Source organism: Schistocerca americana, chromosome 7, assembly GCF_021461395.2.
Source record: "Schistocerca americana isolate TAMUIC-IGC-003095 chromosome 7, iqSchAmer2.1, whole genome shotgun sequence".
NCBI classification, from domain to species: Eukaryota; Metazoa; Arthropoda; class Insecta; order Orthoptera; family Acrididae; genus Schistocerca; species Schistocerca americana.
In genome coordinates, this window is record NC_060125.1 from 49543874 (window position 1) to 49561602 (window position 17729).

The 17729-nt window shown below is 37.3% G+C and overlaps 1 protein-coding gene across 1 annotated transcript in view; it reads right to left on the reverse strand.

The window, feature by feature from the left end:
• LOC124622637 (cyclic AMP-responsive element-binding protein 3-like protein 2) overlaps positions 1–16036 on the reverse strand; it is a 70137-nt gene extending 54101 nt beyond the window's left edge. Inside the window, exons 1-2 of the mRNA XM_047148416.1 lie at positions 15528–16036; positions 15070–15445 (exon numbers count right to left, since the gene is read on the reverse strand). Coding sequence (XP_047004372.1) covers positions 15070–15445; positions 15528–15650 — 499 coding nt within the window. The 5' untranslated portion in view covers positions 15651–16036. The remainder of the gene's footprint in view (positions 1–15069; positions 15446–15527) is intronic.
• Positions 16037–17729: the final 1693 nt, after the last annotated feature.

Sequence of the window (17729 nt, forward strand, 5' to 3'; positions counted from 1 at the left end):
AATCCCTTTTGTATATAGAAGGGCGAAACCTTCTCAAAACTACCCTCCGTCCGTTTCACAATGAGAAACACATTCGGATTACCAGAATGCATTCTGTTACCTAAGACTGGACTTGTTAAAGAAGCGCCGGAGTCAGGGGGACTGACTGCACGGGCCCTCTTAAGAGACTGGGTGTTAGAACCTTCCAGCAGCCCACCCTTTCCGCTGGGAGAAAGAAAAGAGGATTTTGAAGGATCCATCGCGGTCCCACGAGCAGCTAGGGAACTAGAAGTCCACCTAGACAGAGCCCCGCGTGCCTAGGTAAGCCTTATACAACTGAGGTGCGGCAGGTTCCCCAGAGGTTGCCCGCTATCGACTGTTCCACCTCAACAGCCATGCATCTCATCAGTGCGCAGCACACCTTGAGATTGAGGGTTTTTTTATAGAGGTTTATTCCATCCTCGCGATCCGGGCAGTCAAGCCAAGATCCCCATTCCCTGAGACACACAACGTTCCACCGCCGCGCCGCACAGTGGTCGCTGAAGTATGCTCAGAGGTTACGGTGACAGGGGACGGGCGGCGCTTACCAGTCCCCAGCTCAGGAACCCCGGGGTCGCCAAGCCCATACCCAGCAAATGAATGCTGAGCCCCTGGGGGCAGAGAAGGATCTGTTTCATGATTTACCCAGCATCAGAATAGCCAAGGTACCTAGCACCGAGACACTGTATATTCTAGGGGACTTTCATGCTAGAGTTAGATCAGATAATGACATATGGCCGAATTGCCTGGGACATCATGAGGTGGGAAAAATGAATGAAAATGGTCAGAGATTGCTTGAAATTTGCTGCTTTTATGGACTCTGCATTACAAACACATATTTCCAGCTTAAGGATCAGCACAAGGTGTCCTGGAGACACCCGCACTCTCATCACTGGCATCAACTTTACTTAGTCATAGCTAGGCGTACTGGTCTCAAAAATGTGCTACTGACACGAAGTTATCATAGTGCTGATTGCAACACTGACCACGCCCTGGTGGCGTGCACACTGAGGCTCACTCCTAAGAAATATTACCACGCTAAACTGAGAGGTGATCCCTGTATCAACACAGATCATGTTCATGACACACAAAGAAAGCAGGATTTTGCCAGTAATTTTGAAAGTGCTTTCCCAGGAAACGTGCAAGCAGAGAGGAATGTTTTAAGAAATGGGCAAAACCCTCAGGTGCAATCTACAACTCAGCAGTATTGGCCTATGGAATAAAAGGAAAAAGAAATAAGGACTGGTATGAGCAAAATTTGGAAGAAATGGAACCAGTCACTGAAGCTAAACGGAAAGCCCTGCTTGCTTACAAAAGAAACCCAAATGAAAGAACTCGAGATGACCTACAAAAAGCAAAGAACAGGGCACAGCAAATATCCAGGAGATGCGCAAATAACTACTGGCTGAATTTATGTGCAGGTATACAGAAAGCGGCCGATTCTGGGGATGCTAAGGCAATGTACGATGGTATTAAGAAAGCAATTGGACCAACTGTCAGAAAAACAGCTCCCCTGAAGTCCAAGAGGGGTGAAGTCACTAGAATGCTGGGTTGAACACTACCTCGAGTTGTATGCAGCCGAGAATGAAGTTAGCAAGGATGCATGTGACGCCATCAAACAAATGCCAGTTATAGAAGAACTAGATGCAATGCCTACTATGGAAGAACTCAGTAGAGAAATAGATTCTCTTGCTAACGGAAAGGCCCCAGGTGAAGATGGGATCCCTGCAGAGGTTATTAAGTATAACAAGTCTGTTCTTCTCAAACATTTATATCCTTTTATCACAACCAGATGGGAAGGAGGTTATGTCCCAGTGAGTACGAGGAATTAGAAGATAGTTACTCTACATAAACAGAAAGGGAACAGAAGTGACTGTAACAATTACCGAGGCATTTTATTACTAAGTGTAGCCAGGAAAGCCTATGCAAGAGTAATCCTAATGTGATTACAAATCTTAACTTCCAGAATCTACCCAAAATCTCAGTGCGGCTTCAGGCCTGGCCGATCAACTGTAGATATGATCTTCTCCTTAAGACAGCTACAAGAGAAATGTCGTAAGCAGCAGAGGCCACTTTATATTGCTTTCATTGACCTTGTTAAAGTGTTTGATTAAGTTAGCAGAAATGGGCTTTTCAAACTGTTGCAGAAGATTGGATGCCCACGTAAACTACTACAAATAATTGTCTCTTTCCATGAGAAAACACAAGCAACAATCTGCTTCAACGGTAAAACATCAGAAGCATTCCCTGTTAATACCAGTGTGAAACAGGGGTGTGTGTTAGCTTCTACATTATTTGGGATTTTCTTTTCCCTTCTTCTCAGATTTGCCGTTAAAGACTGTGAGGAGGGAGTGTATCTACATACGAGATCTGATGGAAATCTTTTCAACATTGCTCGCCTCAAGGCCAAGACCAAAGTAAATACAGCTGTTATCCATGAGTTGTTACATGTGGATGATGCAGCTCTAGTAGCGAACACAGAAGATGAGCTGCAGTATATAATTAACGAATTATCACATGCCTGTGAAAAATTTGGTCTACTCATCAGCCTTCAAAAGACTAAGATCATGGCGCAGAGCACTACCAACCTTCCATCCATCAGCACTGATGGCAATCCTCTCCATTTAGTTGATGACTTTACCTACTTAGGTTTCACAATATGTAGCAACTTGTTCATGGACACTAAAATTACTAACAGAATCGCAAAGGCATCATCTGTCATGGCTAGATTGAAAAACAGAGTATGGAACAACGGACTGCTTACCACAAAAACTAAATTAGAAGTCTACAATGCTTGTGTTATAAGCACCCTTCTCTATAGCTGTGAGACATGGACAACTCTTTCTAAGCATGAATCTCAACTCAACAGCTTCCATTTCCACTGTCTCCAGAAGATCCTTCAGATCTCTTGGAGAGATAGAGTACCCAACACCGAAGTCTTTCATCGTGCAAGCACAACCAGCATCTTTGCACTCCTGAGTCATCGATGTCCAAGATGGTTGGGACATGTCAGGCACATGGACCCTGAACGGATACCGAAGCAACTGCTGTACGGAGAACTTCAGGACGGTGTGAGGCCAGTGGGACGACCGCATCTTCATTTCAAGGATGTCTGCAAGAGAGACTTGACCAAGGCCAGAATCAATCCAAGTCGCTGGGAAATCATTGCAGATGACCGTGTCAAGTGGCGAGTAACTGTGCACAACGGCATCAAGCTCTCAGAGGACGAACGCACACAGGAACAAATCAGGAAGAGGACAAAGCGAAGAGACAGAGCGGCTTCTGTTCGAAGTCTCTCAAATTTCACATGTCCAAACTGCAGTAGGGACTGCAATTCTCGAGTGGGTCTTTTTAGCCACAGCAGACACTGCAGACTCTGAACCAAGCATGTTACACCATCATCCCTCAAGAATGGACGGATGCCATTAATAATTAATTGATTTGTTTAGAAAGATAACACAAACTGTCATATAGACTGGGGCTGAGGGAGGAGGAGGGGAATTGGCAACACTGCATTCTTGTGAGCTTTCACAGACAGACCAACAGAGTAAGAAACAAACAAACAAATAAATAAGACATCACTACAAAAATTTTTGTAAACCTAAAGCCACTGGTGTTTTTATATATAACGATTCTTGCCACCCTATTATCTACAAGCATACGCTTTTTCACTAAATGTTGAAAGGATCAGTTAGATTATTGCTATAAGATGACAATGTTAGTGTTGATCTTACTATATTACAACACATAGCTGTGCAAAATGGTTATAAACCATTTTTTTTTTTTTTTTTTTTTTTTAGACAAGTTGTGTAAGGAGGACATTAAAGTAAAAGAAATGGCAGCCTCAAACAAAATTACATTGTAGAAAATAAATGACAGAGAGAAAATTGGATATGCTGCCCCTTCCACGTTTTGTATTAGTTTCAGAGAAAAATAAGCAATTATTTAGAAAAGTATCATCACTGTCTCCTTTGAGACTGGCAATAATCTCGGTCCAAAGTTACAATATACTATTAAGAATGAATCCATATATGACCACACAAGTGTTTATAAAATAAAATGTCTGCAGTGTGACAGTTTCTACATAAGTCATATGGGGAGAAAGCTTAAAACTAGGTCCAAAGAGCACACCTATGAAAATAACAATTTAACTTGAGGGACACATTCAAAAATTCACAAGCTCTTGTTTGGTAATATGAGAGACCAAACAGAATTGCTACATAAAGCCATTAAGGGTGTAGGCATGACTTTGCTTGACTAAACAGAAATGCTCTCCAATACGCTTAAATACCAGATAAAATTTTCAATGAAGATACTGATTTATTTTTAAAAATAGGAATTACTTAAATAATTTCAGTGATTTATTTAAAACAGTTTGGCATATTTACATAAGCCTAATGTCAAACCATTAACTTTGGTATAATTATTACGGAGTGCTTCTGCTGACCATTGTGTTCCACGTCATGCAGATTCCTTGTTTAGGACAGGCAAATCTTGATGTAAAATATTTTTTAAAGGTGTCATATGACTGATTATCTTACAATGGCAGATTACAGCACCTGGCGTTTTCTTATTTTTATTTGAGTAAGTTACTAATTGTTTGTTTGTATTAAATTACTTATGTGACTGGTATTAATTTGCTGTAACATTCTCTACTTCTGTTTCCTTTGCGCCACACTCATACTACCTCCTATTACTATTTGTCAAACAACAGCCTTACTGTTTGGCATTATGAATATAATGAAATATTTTTCCACAGACTTTGTGCTTCCATTATATTATTTCACTTACACTGAGATACCAGTTACGATGTATTTAGAATATATAATACAGTATTATGTACAGGTGATCCATGCAGTGGCTATAGCAAAATGTTTCATGTCTTTTACCACATTTTGCGATACAGTTAGTGATTCTTAAGTTATATGAGTATTCTTTGATAAGGTCTATTGCTTTTTATAAAGATAATTAAATTGTTTTCCATTGACACTGGGCCTTTAGGTCATACAATCATGTTCTGTACATTTTAGTCATTCTTTTGGTTCTGAAGGGTTAGACCACACTGACTGTATTCTGTAAATTAACTGTGTATGTAGTTTCATATGGCATAATGTTCACAAATAGCAGGGACAAGAAAACCATCTCTTGTTTTTCTGGTTTTGGCTTCAGCCCCTCTTATGTGTGTATGTTTTGATGTGCTGGAAAGAAATGTTACAACAGACTGCCTATCTTGCCATTATAAGAAGTGCTGAAATGAAAAGGTACGAAACATCGTAACAACCAAACTGGTAGAGAGCAAATGGCCTGGCCTGATCTGCTCTGCTCAAGGAGGGAATGATTGTGCTCCATGATAACACATGTCCAAACGTCTCCAAGGTCACACAAAGCATAATGACCAACTTCAAGTGGGAGCAGCCTGAGCATCCACTTGCAGCCGCACATGCCTCCAGCGACTTCCATGCGTTTGGTCCATTAAAAAAAAAAGCAAAGTGCTTCACATCAGACAATGAACTGAAGGACACAGTGGAGGACTGGCTTGTTTCACAGCCACAGGACTTCTGGGAACAGGGAATTCTTCGGCTTGTAGGGCTGTGGTATAGTTGTGCTCAGGCTTCCAGTGATTACTTTTGAATAAAGACTTCAATTATACCCACAGTTTTGTTCCATATCTTTTCTTTTGAAAACCCCTCTCATATAATGGTGCCTATGATAGATGGCTTCATACAGATTTGCTGGTTTTTTAGAAGATGGTTAATAAGTGTATTAGTTTGTGAAGTTTTTACTCCATCTCTTCAACAGTGCCCTTTAGGTTTATATCACTCTTTATCTTACCACTGTGCTCCCAAAATGTTAGAGACATTATTTAATTAAATCTAAATTGTTGATATAGGAGGTTAGTGTTTTACTATGATGAATCCATTTAGACTATATTCCCATCCTCAGACCATCTGCGGAAGCTACGTAATATCTAATTTCATTTTACTATAATGTTGGGTATCATATTTTCAGATATACAGATTTTGTGCTTCCATTCATACATCATCCGTGGTCGCTGCCACTCTGTATTTTGTTATAGTGCAGTGCAAATTTGGGACACTTATAACGTAAGTAGTCTTGCGGTTTTCTGCTGCTGTTAATCGCTCTTTCTCATAATTTTTTATAATTTGATGTTTTATCATCAGATTTGGCAGATTGACAGTTGCCCAAAGATGCTATATGGTTACAGTTGTTATAGTGTGTTGATATAATTGTTTTGGGTGCATATATGATCTCTGTAATTGATGTGTCTGTGGGTTCTGTTTGTGTCTATCTGTTATCTTTTGATGTATTTCATGCAAAATTTTATTGAATTTCCAACCAAATACACAAGCAATTACCCACAGACACATCAATTACAAAAATCATCATGCAGCCCAAAATGATAACACAAACACATCATAGCAACTGTAATAACTGTAATATTTAGCAATCTGCCAAATTTGACAATAAAAAGTCAATTTATAAAAATTATGAGAAATGATGATTAACAACAGCAACAAACTGCAAAACAGCTTATAACATAAATGTCCTAAATCTACATCATGTTGCAACAGAATACAGTGATAGCAACAACTGATGATATATGGACATAAGGACAAAGTTTGTGTACCTGAAAATACAATAACAAACATTACAAAAAATAAAATACAATATTATGTAACTTTTGCAGATGGTCTGAAGATGACAATCTATTTGAAATTAAACTCGTATAGCAGCAAATTTGGATTTCATTACATAATGCCTCTAAGAGCTATCTTCAATGCTGTGGGCCCATTGGATCATCAATCCCAAAATAGTGTTTGAGTATCCTCTGACTTATCTGATATTTGAAACTCAACTGTTGTCAGATTTTGTCTATTTATTTTGAAATATGTATATGTATTATGTACACAAGGGTATATTTATTCATACCAATCTGACATGATGTGGGGTATTTTGACATTTCACTTACAATCCCCAAGTCTCAGAAGGGGGGAGGGGGGGGAGATGATAGTAGTAGTAATAATAGTAATGAAATGTTCCTCTCTTGTTTTATTGTGTCACGAGTGCCTTGTTAGTGCCATAGTACTAACTGTTATTATTCAGTTACTTGCTTAATGCTATCCACACTTACGCCATCTAAATTTAATGGAGGAAGATAGTAAGGAATCTGCTGCTGTATAGTTTTACTACACAGCTGCTGTTTATCTGCTTTTAGTAGGTTAATATTTACTTGATTACAATGGTATCTTTCAAAAAAAAATTTTTTTTACACTTATAAATACTCATCTGTATTATTACTACCAGTCATATTATTATTATTATTATTATTATTATTATTAGTATTATTAGTTATACATTATTAGTTGTTACACAAATTAAAAAAAAAAATCTGCAACTAGCCAGGTAACAGACAGAAACTATAAATCCCTGTACCTATATATTTAGATTTTTGTTGAAAGATTGTATAAGGAGATATATTTTAATTATTAATACTAATCCTAAAATACTCATGTGAATGGAGAATTAAAAATAACTTGTAGATATTCCATACACCTAGAAAAGGCAAGAAAATAGAGTTCATCGAAGGACTAGAAACATAAGATCACATACTCATTTCATATCAAAACATTCTTAATAACCATTTTGACCTAGCTAACAAAAAATACTAATTTGACATACACTACTATAAACACAAGGCACCCTTACGGTTAAATATACAACATAAATCTCCAGCTGCACACGTATTATAACAGCACACACAATGTGGCAGACATTGCTAAATAGCTCACATTCTGCAACATCCAAACCACCTCCACAAAATTCAGCATATTATTAGAGAGCCAAGAGATACACAGACAATAGATGATACAACACACAGACATAAATAATGAATATACAGTCATAAATACAACAGAAATATTTCTGTATTACGTAATCAGTCCCCCCCACAGACACACAAAAATCAAACATGGAATGTGCAATTAATTTTCATCAAAATAATAGCCCTCTGCTTATCCCATCACGTGTAAAGTTAACAACTTCTTTCATTTCAATCACTACACAATAATAAAACAGAAACAAACATAATTGTAAATAAAGGTCACAGTTGAAAACTGAGCTACAACTCGAAAATGCGTCAACCATTAATAAGAGAGTAAAGAAACAGTAACTGGGTATTGTGTTGAATTATTAAAAGACATTCACATAAAGTCAAAGCTGCCCAACAAAAAACAATGCGTGTCAATAATGATAGCACTTAATATGTATGGGTCGAATTTTTCATTTATTCTTATTTACAAAGTATTGACCCATTTCTTAAATGTAATCAATAACGACCTTCCAAATGCAGAACAAGTTTCAAAATACCACCAAAACTAGACCAAGTGTTAGAACGACAAATAGCTAAACAGATTAAGCAACCAGTCTTCATCCCCACACAACTACTGAGAAAACCAAAACTACCACTTGACACTTTTGGCACGAATGCCACAGTCATTTATTGAAAATTCACACTTCATTGTCACAGACCACGGCAAACTGACAGCACAGTGAGCAGCATGACCCTTTTCTGAGTATCTGCCTAATTAAGACTGAAGCTAAACAAAGGCAGTCAATACAGGCCTTTTGTGTATGACAGCTTTTATTATATAATAATCTTCTGTGTTCATTCCAAAGTAATCTCAAACCCCAAGATACATCACTGAGTCCTGCCCTTGACTTCAAAATACTAATAAGGTAGTATTAACTGCCTAAGAAGAGTTGAAACATTTTACATTTTTTTTCTCCCTTGACTACCAGCAAGCCAAATCACCTTCCTTGTTATCTTAATGCTGTCATTTCTAGTCATAGGATGGAAGGGAGACTAGGATTTAACATCTTGTCAACATCTAGGTCATTAGAGACAAGAGCACAAGCTCCAAATATTTCAAAGATGGGAAAGGAAATCGGCTGTGCCCTTTCATAGGAATCATACTGGATTTCTAGCTATGTCTTGTACATTTATGTACACACTGACAGGTTGTATCTTTCTCATACTTTCAGGCCACATATGATTTTGTGGAGTCACCTGTATGCTTTTGGCCCAGTCTCCAAAGCCGTGAAGCTACATGAATTCTCAAAGCTTAACTACACTTACGTAACAAAATCTTTTCCCCATCAATGCCATTATGACCGCAAACTACAGTTCTGAGTGGCTCCCAGATTCCCTATACAGGTCAAAGATATACTGCTCTTTTTCCGTAAAACAATACGTGTCTTGATGACTGTGAATGCAAGTGTCAAGTAATAAAATGAAAGAGTCCAGTTCTACTTTGGAGTTTTTTTTCCATTTAACATTACTGTCACCTCTGGAAATGCTTCACGTGTGCAAGATACACAAGACTGACATGTTGAGTTCAATTTTAAGCTCTAGCTGTGTGGTAAGGTGATATTGTTATTTGGTGGAAGCAAGTTGAGCTACACAGTTAAAATAGGTGTTTTTCTTAAGGGTCATTCCATGCCAAGGGGACTAATATTAAAAAGTGTCCCCACTCGACCCTCTCCAAATCTAATGAAATTTGGTGTGAAGGTTCTATACGGTCTTTGATGGTTAGATAGCAAATTTCAGCCAGTATGTTCTGTGGTTGAATTTTTGGGGACTTTTAAGGAGAGGCTACTCATCTTTGTATTACATACAAATGTGCAAACGTGCCAACTTTGCTACGCATTTTTGAAAGTTCTAGCAGACATTTGATCATTTGCTTTAATATACATAGACAACTTTTTATGCTGAATCACATCCCGGCAAAAAATAGGGATTTAGCCACACCTAAACATAATATTGTTTAATTTCTGGCTCTTGCGCATTGATAAGTAAGAATACCTATCAAAAGTATGGAAAATGAATTATCAATAAATACAAAAAATTAATACAGTTTGAAGTTGTAAATAAAAAAAAAAGTGTAATTGTAGTGTCTTTTAATAGTACAATTTGCCTGTGGTTTAGGGGATGTAACTATGCTAATAAGAAGTGTTTTACATTATTTTCCAGTATAGAGTACAAATATAGTAAAACCTCAGAAAACGCTCTTCAGATTATAAAATCTAGAAGATCATGACGGAAAGCTATCTTGCTTTGGAACGTTTTAACCCTACAATGCATGGTAGTGCATATATGCATTGTCAGCCAGTTTATATCAGCATTATGAAGCAGCAATATTTTTGTAAGGCTCTATTCTTCCAGCAGTGATACATTGCTGAATCACCACTTTCAATTGTTGCTTTCTTTATTGGCAGTTTTCACAGTATCAGTCTTCTGTACAGTGTAATTGTTGGTGTTGACATTGTACAATCTTAGTGCTGAATACTGAGTGTTTGAATAATCAATAGTTGTTATAGCTGAAGGTAAGCTCTAAAACAATATGTTTTGATATGCTGATTTGTATATTTTTTATACAAACAAATCTGAATCTGCTATGCTTCAAACCAGTATATTAATAAGCTTTCAAAACGGCTTGTTATAGGTTAATAAACTATTGTATAAAATGAACCAAGAGACCTTTGCACTCTGCTACTTTGGTGGATCAGATGGAGCTGACTGTCATAAGTCATCAATATTATATTGTGGGAAAAATCAACTACGATCAGTTAAGGAAATGTCACCAGTGGACAGAGAGCTTCTACAATGTAGGTCTGGGCTTGAGTTTACTGAAGTTGCCCAAATTTGTCTATACCATAATGCCTTGTTGATGACAAAATTTCAATTCCTGCACAAAACTTGCTGCAAGCTGTTTGGTAAAGAAAAACGAAATCTAGAAGGCTTTAACACCAGTAAGCATTGCAATGTCTGATACATTAACATTACTGACTAATGAAGTTTTTAAATCTGGTCAGAAAATTTGTACCAAATGTAGACAAGAAGTGGCCCACAAAGAATCATCCCCCAAAGTAAGCAAGAATCATCATCCACTGAAGATCTGGATGTTGCTGATGCTTCCTTTACTGCTCATACTTCATTACCATCACTTGGTGAGTCACCATTAAAGCTTCAACAGATCAGCAAAAGGGATTCAATGGGAAACATAAAGAACAAATTTCTGAAAACCCAAGGCAGCATAGCTAAAGTAATTGCCACAGCTGCTGGTGTGAGCCAAGTAGATACCGCTCAAATACAAACAGAAGAGTGCCCAAACTGTAAAGATATGGACATCTTAATTGAAGAACTTAAGATTAAGGTTCAGACTTCAAATAATTGCAGTAAAGTTCAAATTTTGAGCCTGGCCCCAAATAGCTCGACTATTGAAAAAAATGGCTAAAGAATTTGCTGTTTCAACTAAAAAGGTGAAGAAGGCTAGGAAACTAAAGATGGAAGATGGGATTTTGGTAACACCTGCAAACTGAAAAGGAAAAAAGCTCAGCGTGGAAGTAAAACAAAATGTCCTCACTTTTTTTTTTTAAGACGATGAGTTTTCTCGCTGATGTCCTGGGAAAAAGGATTGTGTTGCAGTAAGAACAAATGGGGAAACGGTTCACAAGCAGAAACGCCTGCTCCTTTGTAACCTGAAAGAAATGTTCACTGTTTATTGTAAACAATATGGAAATTAACTGAGCTTCTCAAAATTTTGTGAGCTCAGGCTGAAACGGTGTACTACAGTTGGTGCTTCTGGATCACATTCAGTTTAGTATGTGCAATTTGTCAAATTAATCTTGGCTTCAGCAACATCCGTCCAAGTTGACTACAAGGATTTGATGAAAAAAAAAAAAAAAAACTGTATGCAGTTTGGAAACAAAAGATTGTATGCTGCAGCATTGTCAGGTCGTGAGGAATGTACAGGAAAAATCCAACTAGAGGCTTTTCATGAAGATGCTTTTAAAGACTATAATCCTGAAGAAACAGTAGAATACAAGCAATAGGTCCATACTGACAGAGATACATTACAGATATGTCGGAGAACTGCTGAAGATTTCATGGAGGTACTAATTTTGAAAATTACCAATTTGAGAAGCCATCATTTTGTGTCAAAACACCAAAGTTTATACCTTAAGCAGCTAGAAAGAAATCTTGCAGAAAATTAATTAATTATATTGATAGACTTTGATAAGAATTATTCACTTGTTGTTCAAGATGCAGTGCAAGGATTTCATTGGGAGAATAAGCACGCCACATTACATCCATTTGTTGTGTATTTTGGGGACAAAGAATGTCAGCGTATTAGCATTTGTATGATCAGCAACTGTCTCTGTCATGAAACCACTGCTGTTCATGCCTTTCAAATAAAGTTAACAGCATATTTAAAGACAAAGATTGAAAACATTAAGAACACGTGTTACTTTAATGATGGTTCAGTTGCCCAGTAAGCCTATAAGAACTTAAAAAATTTCATCAATTTATGTCTGCACAAAAAGGATTTTGGCATCACCACTGAACGGAATTTTTTTTAAACAATCAACGGTAAATCACCTTGTGATGGCACTGGGGGAACAGCAAAAATACTAGCAGCCTATGCTAATCTGCAGAGGCCCTTAGATAACCAAATATTGACTCCATATGATTTATTCAAATTCTGTGATGTTAGTATTCCAGGCGTAAAGTTTTTTTATGTACCAAAAGAAGAGATTGAAAAAATCCAGCCTGATCAAGAAACAAGGTTTGCCATGGGACATACAATACCTGGAACAAGAGAAAATCACCAGTTTAAGCCAATTAATTGTAATCAGCTCAGAGTAAGCAGAGTTCCCAGTGATGCTACAGCATTCACAGTTCATGCCTTCGAAGCAGATGAAGAAACACCAGCAATCTCGATTGCAAGTTTACAACCAGGACAATACGTTGCATGTATGTATGACAATTTTTGGTGGGTTGGAAATGTTTGTGAAGTTTCACATTAACAACAAGATGTCCTCATCAGCTTTATGGTCCCATGTGGCTCTACTCGTTCCTCCCACTGGCCAGCTGCTAAAGGCACCTGCTGGATTCCTGAGCAACATATTTTCTTGACTTTAGAAGCACCATCAACATCATCATCAGGTAGACAATACAGGGAAATACGGAAGCGTCCGATCCCACCCGTCTGCTTTGACCCATGACGTCACAAATATGGCGGAAACAAAAACAAACACACACACTTTCCGCAAGAAGCCTAATGACACTAACGGGACAAGCGCGGCAAATGGGGTGTTTTGGGTGGGGGGGCAAACTAAATATAAACAAATTTAGACGCCTTGCGTAGCTACAATGTGTAAGTGAAGACAGCCATGCATGAATACCCACCCACCTCCCCAGGGGTCGTAACCCCTGCAACCCATAGAAGATAAAGATGCTTCAGTAGCTGATTAGTGTTTTTTGTCTTTAAAAAAAAAAAAATCTCACGGGATAGAACGAACAGATCAGAAAGATAAATATAATAAACTAAAACATAAATTCGAGGAAACAGATAATTAAAATAAGTAATAAGTGTTTTTAAATTTTAAAAAAATCTCACGAGATAGAACGAACAGATCAGAAAAGTAAATAAAATAAGATAAAACAGAACTGGAGACAGCCACACTCAAACCAAACTCCGCGCCGTCATGACGTCACACACGACAACACCCTTACGTCACGGGTCAAAGCCGACGCGTTGGATTGGACGCTTCTGTCGACCCCAATACTGTTATCCACAATCTGCCCTTGACAAAACTGAACTGTTTAACCAAAAATGGAACTGACTCTCAGCATTTTTGTTTTGCAAATTTGATGTGTAGTGTATTACACTTGTTTTTATGACATGTGTTAAATTAATGTTTGAAACTGATTTACATACTGGAATAAAAAATCAATTATGGAACTTAATCAGCAAAATATTTCACTTTTCAATCTTCTCGAATTGCTAAAATAATAACTTTTGAAAGGTATTCTTACTCATCAAAATGCAAAATCCAGAAATTAAACAATATAGCTTGCAAAGCTTAAAGCATCCTCTTTCCAGCTGTAGCAAGAAAAAAAGGATTGAACAGGGAACAGTTGAGATATTGCCTCCCAAAAATACTCTAAAATTTGCACATAGAAAATTTTGGACAATTTTGGAGAAGCATATCTTCTCATGTAGGCATCCTCTTAATCAAATTTGATCCATATATAGAAATCACAGGTAGGAATAACCCTCTGAAGTTTTGGTGTGATTGGTCCATATGAAAAGTAGCAATGGTCAGTCAAATTTTGGCTCTTGAAACAGTGCACTGAATTTTTTAGTCACTTTAGAGGCTTATATCTGTATTTTGGTGCGGCTAAACCCATAATTTCTGCCATGGTGAGATTCAGCATAAACAGTTGTCTATGTATATTAAAGCAAATGACCTAATGTCTGCTATAACTTTTAAAAAAGCCCGGCAAACTTTGCACATTTGCACCTTCGTATGTGATGCAAAGATGAGTAGCCTCTCTCTAAAAACTCCTAAAAATTCAACCACTGGAGATACTGGACTGAAATTTGCTGTATAACCATCGAAGACCATGTAGAATGTTCACACCAAATTTCATTAGATATGGAGAGGGTTGAGTCGGGACCCCTAGTCCCTTTCACGTGGAATGACTCTTAATTTAAATCACGGACATTCCCTATTACTTGCTAATCAATAATTATGACTCTTTTTCTTAATCACATCAATTCTTTAACAAATACTGTGTCAAATTAAATAAGTTCTACGATTTCTGTGTGTTCACACACGATATTAGACTGCAAGCCTATGATTGTGTAAAATGATATGATGTTCTTATTGTCTATAATGCCTATTCTGTTTCATGCAAGTGCAGAGAGATGGAATATGAAATGTCTGTATGAAACATTTAGTTGTTCCACAAAACAAAATTGGTATGAATTATGCCATGAAGCATTCTACACACAATGTAAATGAAGTATCATATATGTGCCTTATTCATATATATTCTCTCTTCTTGTTCTTATGCATCAATTTATACAAAACAAGTCTTCTCTGAAAGCGATGTGCATGTCATAAGGTAACAGTGCCGTGGAAATGTAATCAAGAAGTTTCAAATAGGTAATGCGAACTCACCAAAACTTATGAAGGCTGTAGGATCTTCAACTTCAGCATCAAGATTGATGTTTGTGTCTGAGGAATCTAGCACAATCTCTTCACCAACTGGTGGAGGTGTGGTATGTTCATCAAAATCTAAAATATGAGAAGCTGCAAAGTTTTCTCGTCCCACTACTTCAACTTGTTCCTCAACATCTGGTAAAGGTGGTGACAGACGTTGATCACTTGACATTCCACTGTCCGAAGAACTGCTACCTGGCACTGAACTGTCCATAACAGATGGGTCTGTTAATAGATCATCACACTCCAGGATATTGAACGGATGATCCTCTAATTTTAATATTGACTCTATAAGGTCGTCATTTACATCTTGTTCTGAAGGCCAACTTGTACCCTGTAAATAAAATTTTCTCTAAAAACTGTCCAACAATTTTCAAGATATATCAAGAAAACCATCATGGAAAAAGTTAACTCACTGACAAATTGTCATAGCATTTTGGCTCATTTTTGAAGGCCGATGCCTTATCACTTATTGTCAAAACCGGATCTTCTCTTTCAAATAAGTAGTCCATCAGGCTTATGTCTGATGGTAATGCCATTATGAGACTAATTTTCAAACGTACTTAATATAGATGCAGTGAAATTCACTTGGATACAGGTAAAACACAATATATTAAGTTCATAACCCGTTGTTATTAAATGTCTTCTAACTTAATACCATAAAAAGAAAGTATGTTTACATGTGACAAGGGGGTGTTCCTACAAAAATTGACTTAAGCAGAAAATGCGTGACAGGAGTAATTATTCGTGGAATAACCCTACATAAAACAGAACAACATAAGTTCACGCAATAGATCTTCTGGAAATAATCATAACACTAAAATACAACATAATTATATTCACAAAAACAATATGTTGTCAACATTTCGAATACACTTCACACAACTTCCAGCGTGGAACAAATTACGTCACTTCTTTTTTCCATACTCCTTTGCAGAAGTCACACTTGCAGGTTTCCTATTGGACAAAAATGCTCTTCCCAGAGTCCACAGCCTTGTGGGAAACGAGCCAACAGTTTGTATTTTGTTTGTAGTTTCGTGCAGTTGCAGTGCCGGAGAACTGGGTTACTGATTAATTTCGTAAGTTTTAGCAGTTGCAGTGTGTTAAAAAGTGAATAACATTGAAAAAAATGGCAAGTAACTTTTACATATCGAATGTCAACATGCACATAAATGGACACACGATAGCGAAGACAATCCTAGTGAAATGGACGCTGTATCATGAAGGAATTCAAAAGTTCGTCATTTGCTGTATAGCGTTGTTCTTTCTTGCAGGTCTTTTTACTGTCACCAGTATTTTCAAATAATTAAAGTTAATGGCGCAGGATTATTACTGTCCTATTCGTTTTTATCGACGTCTTTCTGTTTCAGTCTGTTAACAGAGCGCAACGTTTACAAACCTGACTCGCCAAGTAAGTTCATTAAGTAATGGATCTGTTATATTTGTTTGCGCATTCCGCGGAATTTGCCCTAAATTTAATGAAGTAGGCCTAATGGATGTAGTGAATGGTTTTGACGGTATATGGGCAGTACGGTTGGACAGCGTTGTTTAACATTTGCGGAGTAATTTAGCAAGTCACAGTAGTACCTTACAGGTTGCAACAGTTTGCAGATTGATATAGCTGTCACCATCATCATCATAATTATTTTGTATTTACGTATCTGTTTGCTTGTCATCAAATAGTGGCTCTTGCAAGCGTGATATTTATGTGCAAATGTTAACACACAATCTCATTTACATTAATATGATTGATTTGACAATCTAGGAGCTGTATAGACACTAAATAAGTAATTATCATTCATATTTACAGACGTTTACATCTACGTGTAACTTATAATTTCTTTAGTTCAGTACAGGCTGTTTCATTTACAGGTAGGCATACTACCTTAGGGAAACACAGTGACTGTCTTTAATTATTTTTAAAAAATGGTGTATTTCAGCTTCAGGTCACACAACTGGTATCAGTAGCTTTCAGCTTATCAGAGAGCTGCTACTCTGTGTGTGACACCTGTGCTGAATGTCCCAGATCAGATACCCTCCATGTCTTTTAAGAAAGTAACTTGACACTTTGCCCTGCACAGTAATTTTCAACCAAAAGTACAAATCAATAGATCTGAGCTCATTACACAGATACTGCCCAGTGAGATATTTTTCCATTCTCATGTTGATAAGCTGCTGCTTTTAACATCCCATCAAGCTACCTGAAAACCTCAAGCCCAATATTTTAGGGAAATGAAAGAAAACTTAAAAGAACCCCACTGTTTAGTGATTGGTGATTTTTCAGAAAATTGTACTTTTATAGTGCAGGATGAAATTCAGAGGTGTCGCTGGACTAATACACAAGTGACAGTGCGTATGTTTATCATCACCATAAAAAGGAGATGTGTTGCAAATCAGTTTGCGTAGTTAGTGAACCGCTTGTTCACAATACCACAACTGTGTACACATTTCCACATTACTTCATTAGGGAAATTAAGAATATCACACGTAATATTGAAATGGTCATTTACTTTAGCAATAGTGCAAGCAGCCAGTAGAAAAATAAAAGAATCTTCATTAATATTTTGGTTTACTAGCAGAGTGGAATTTCTTTGCCTCATCACATGGCAAGAATTATT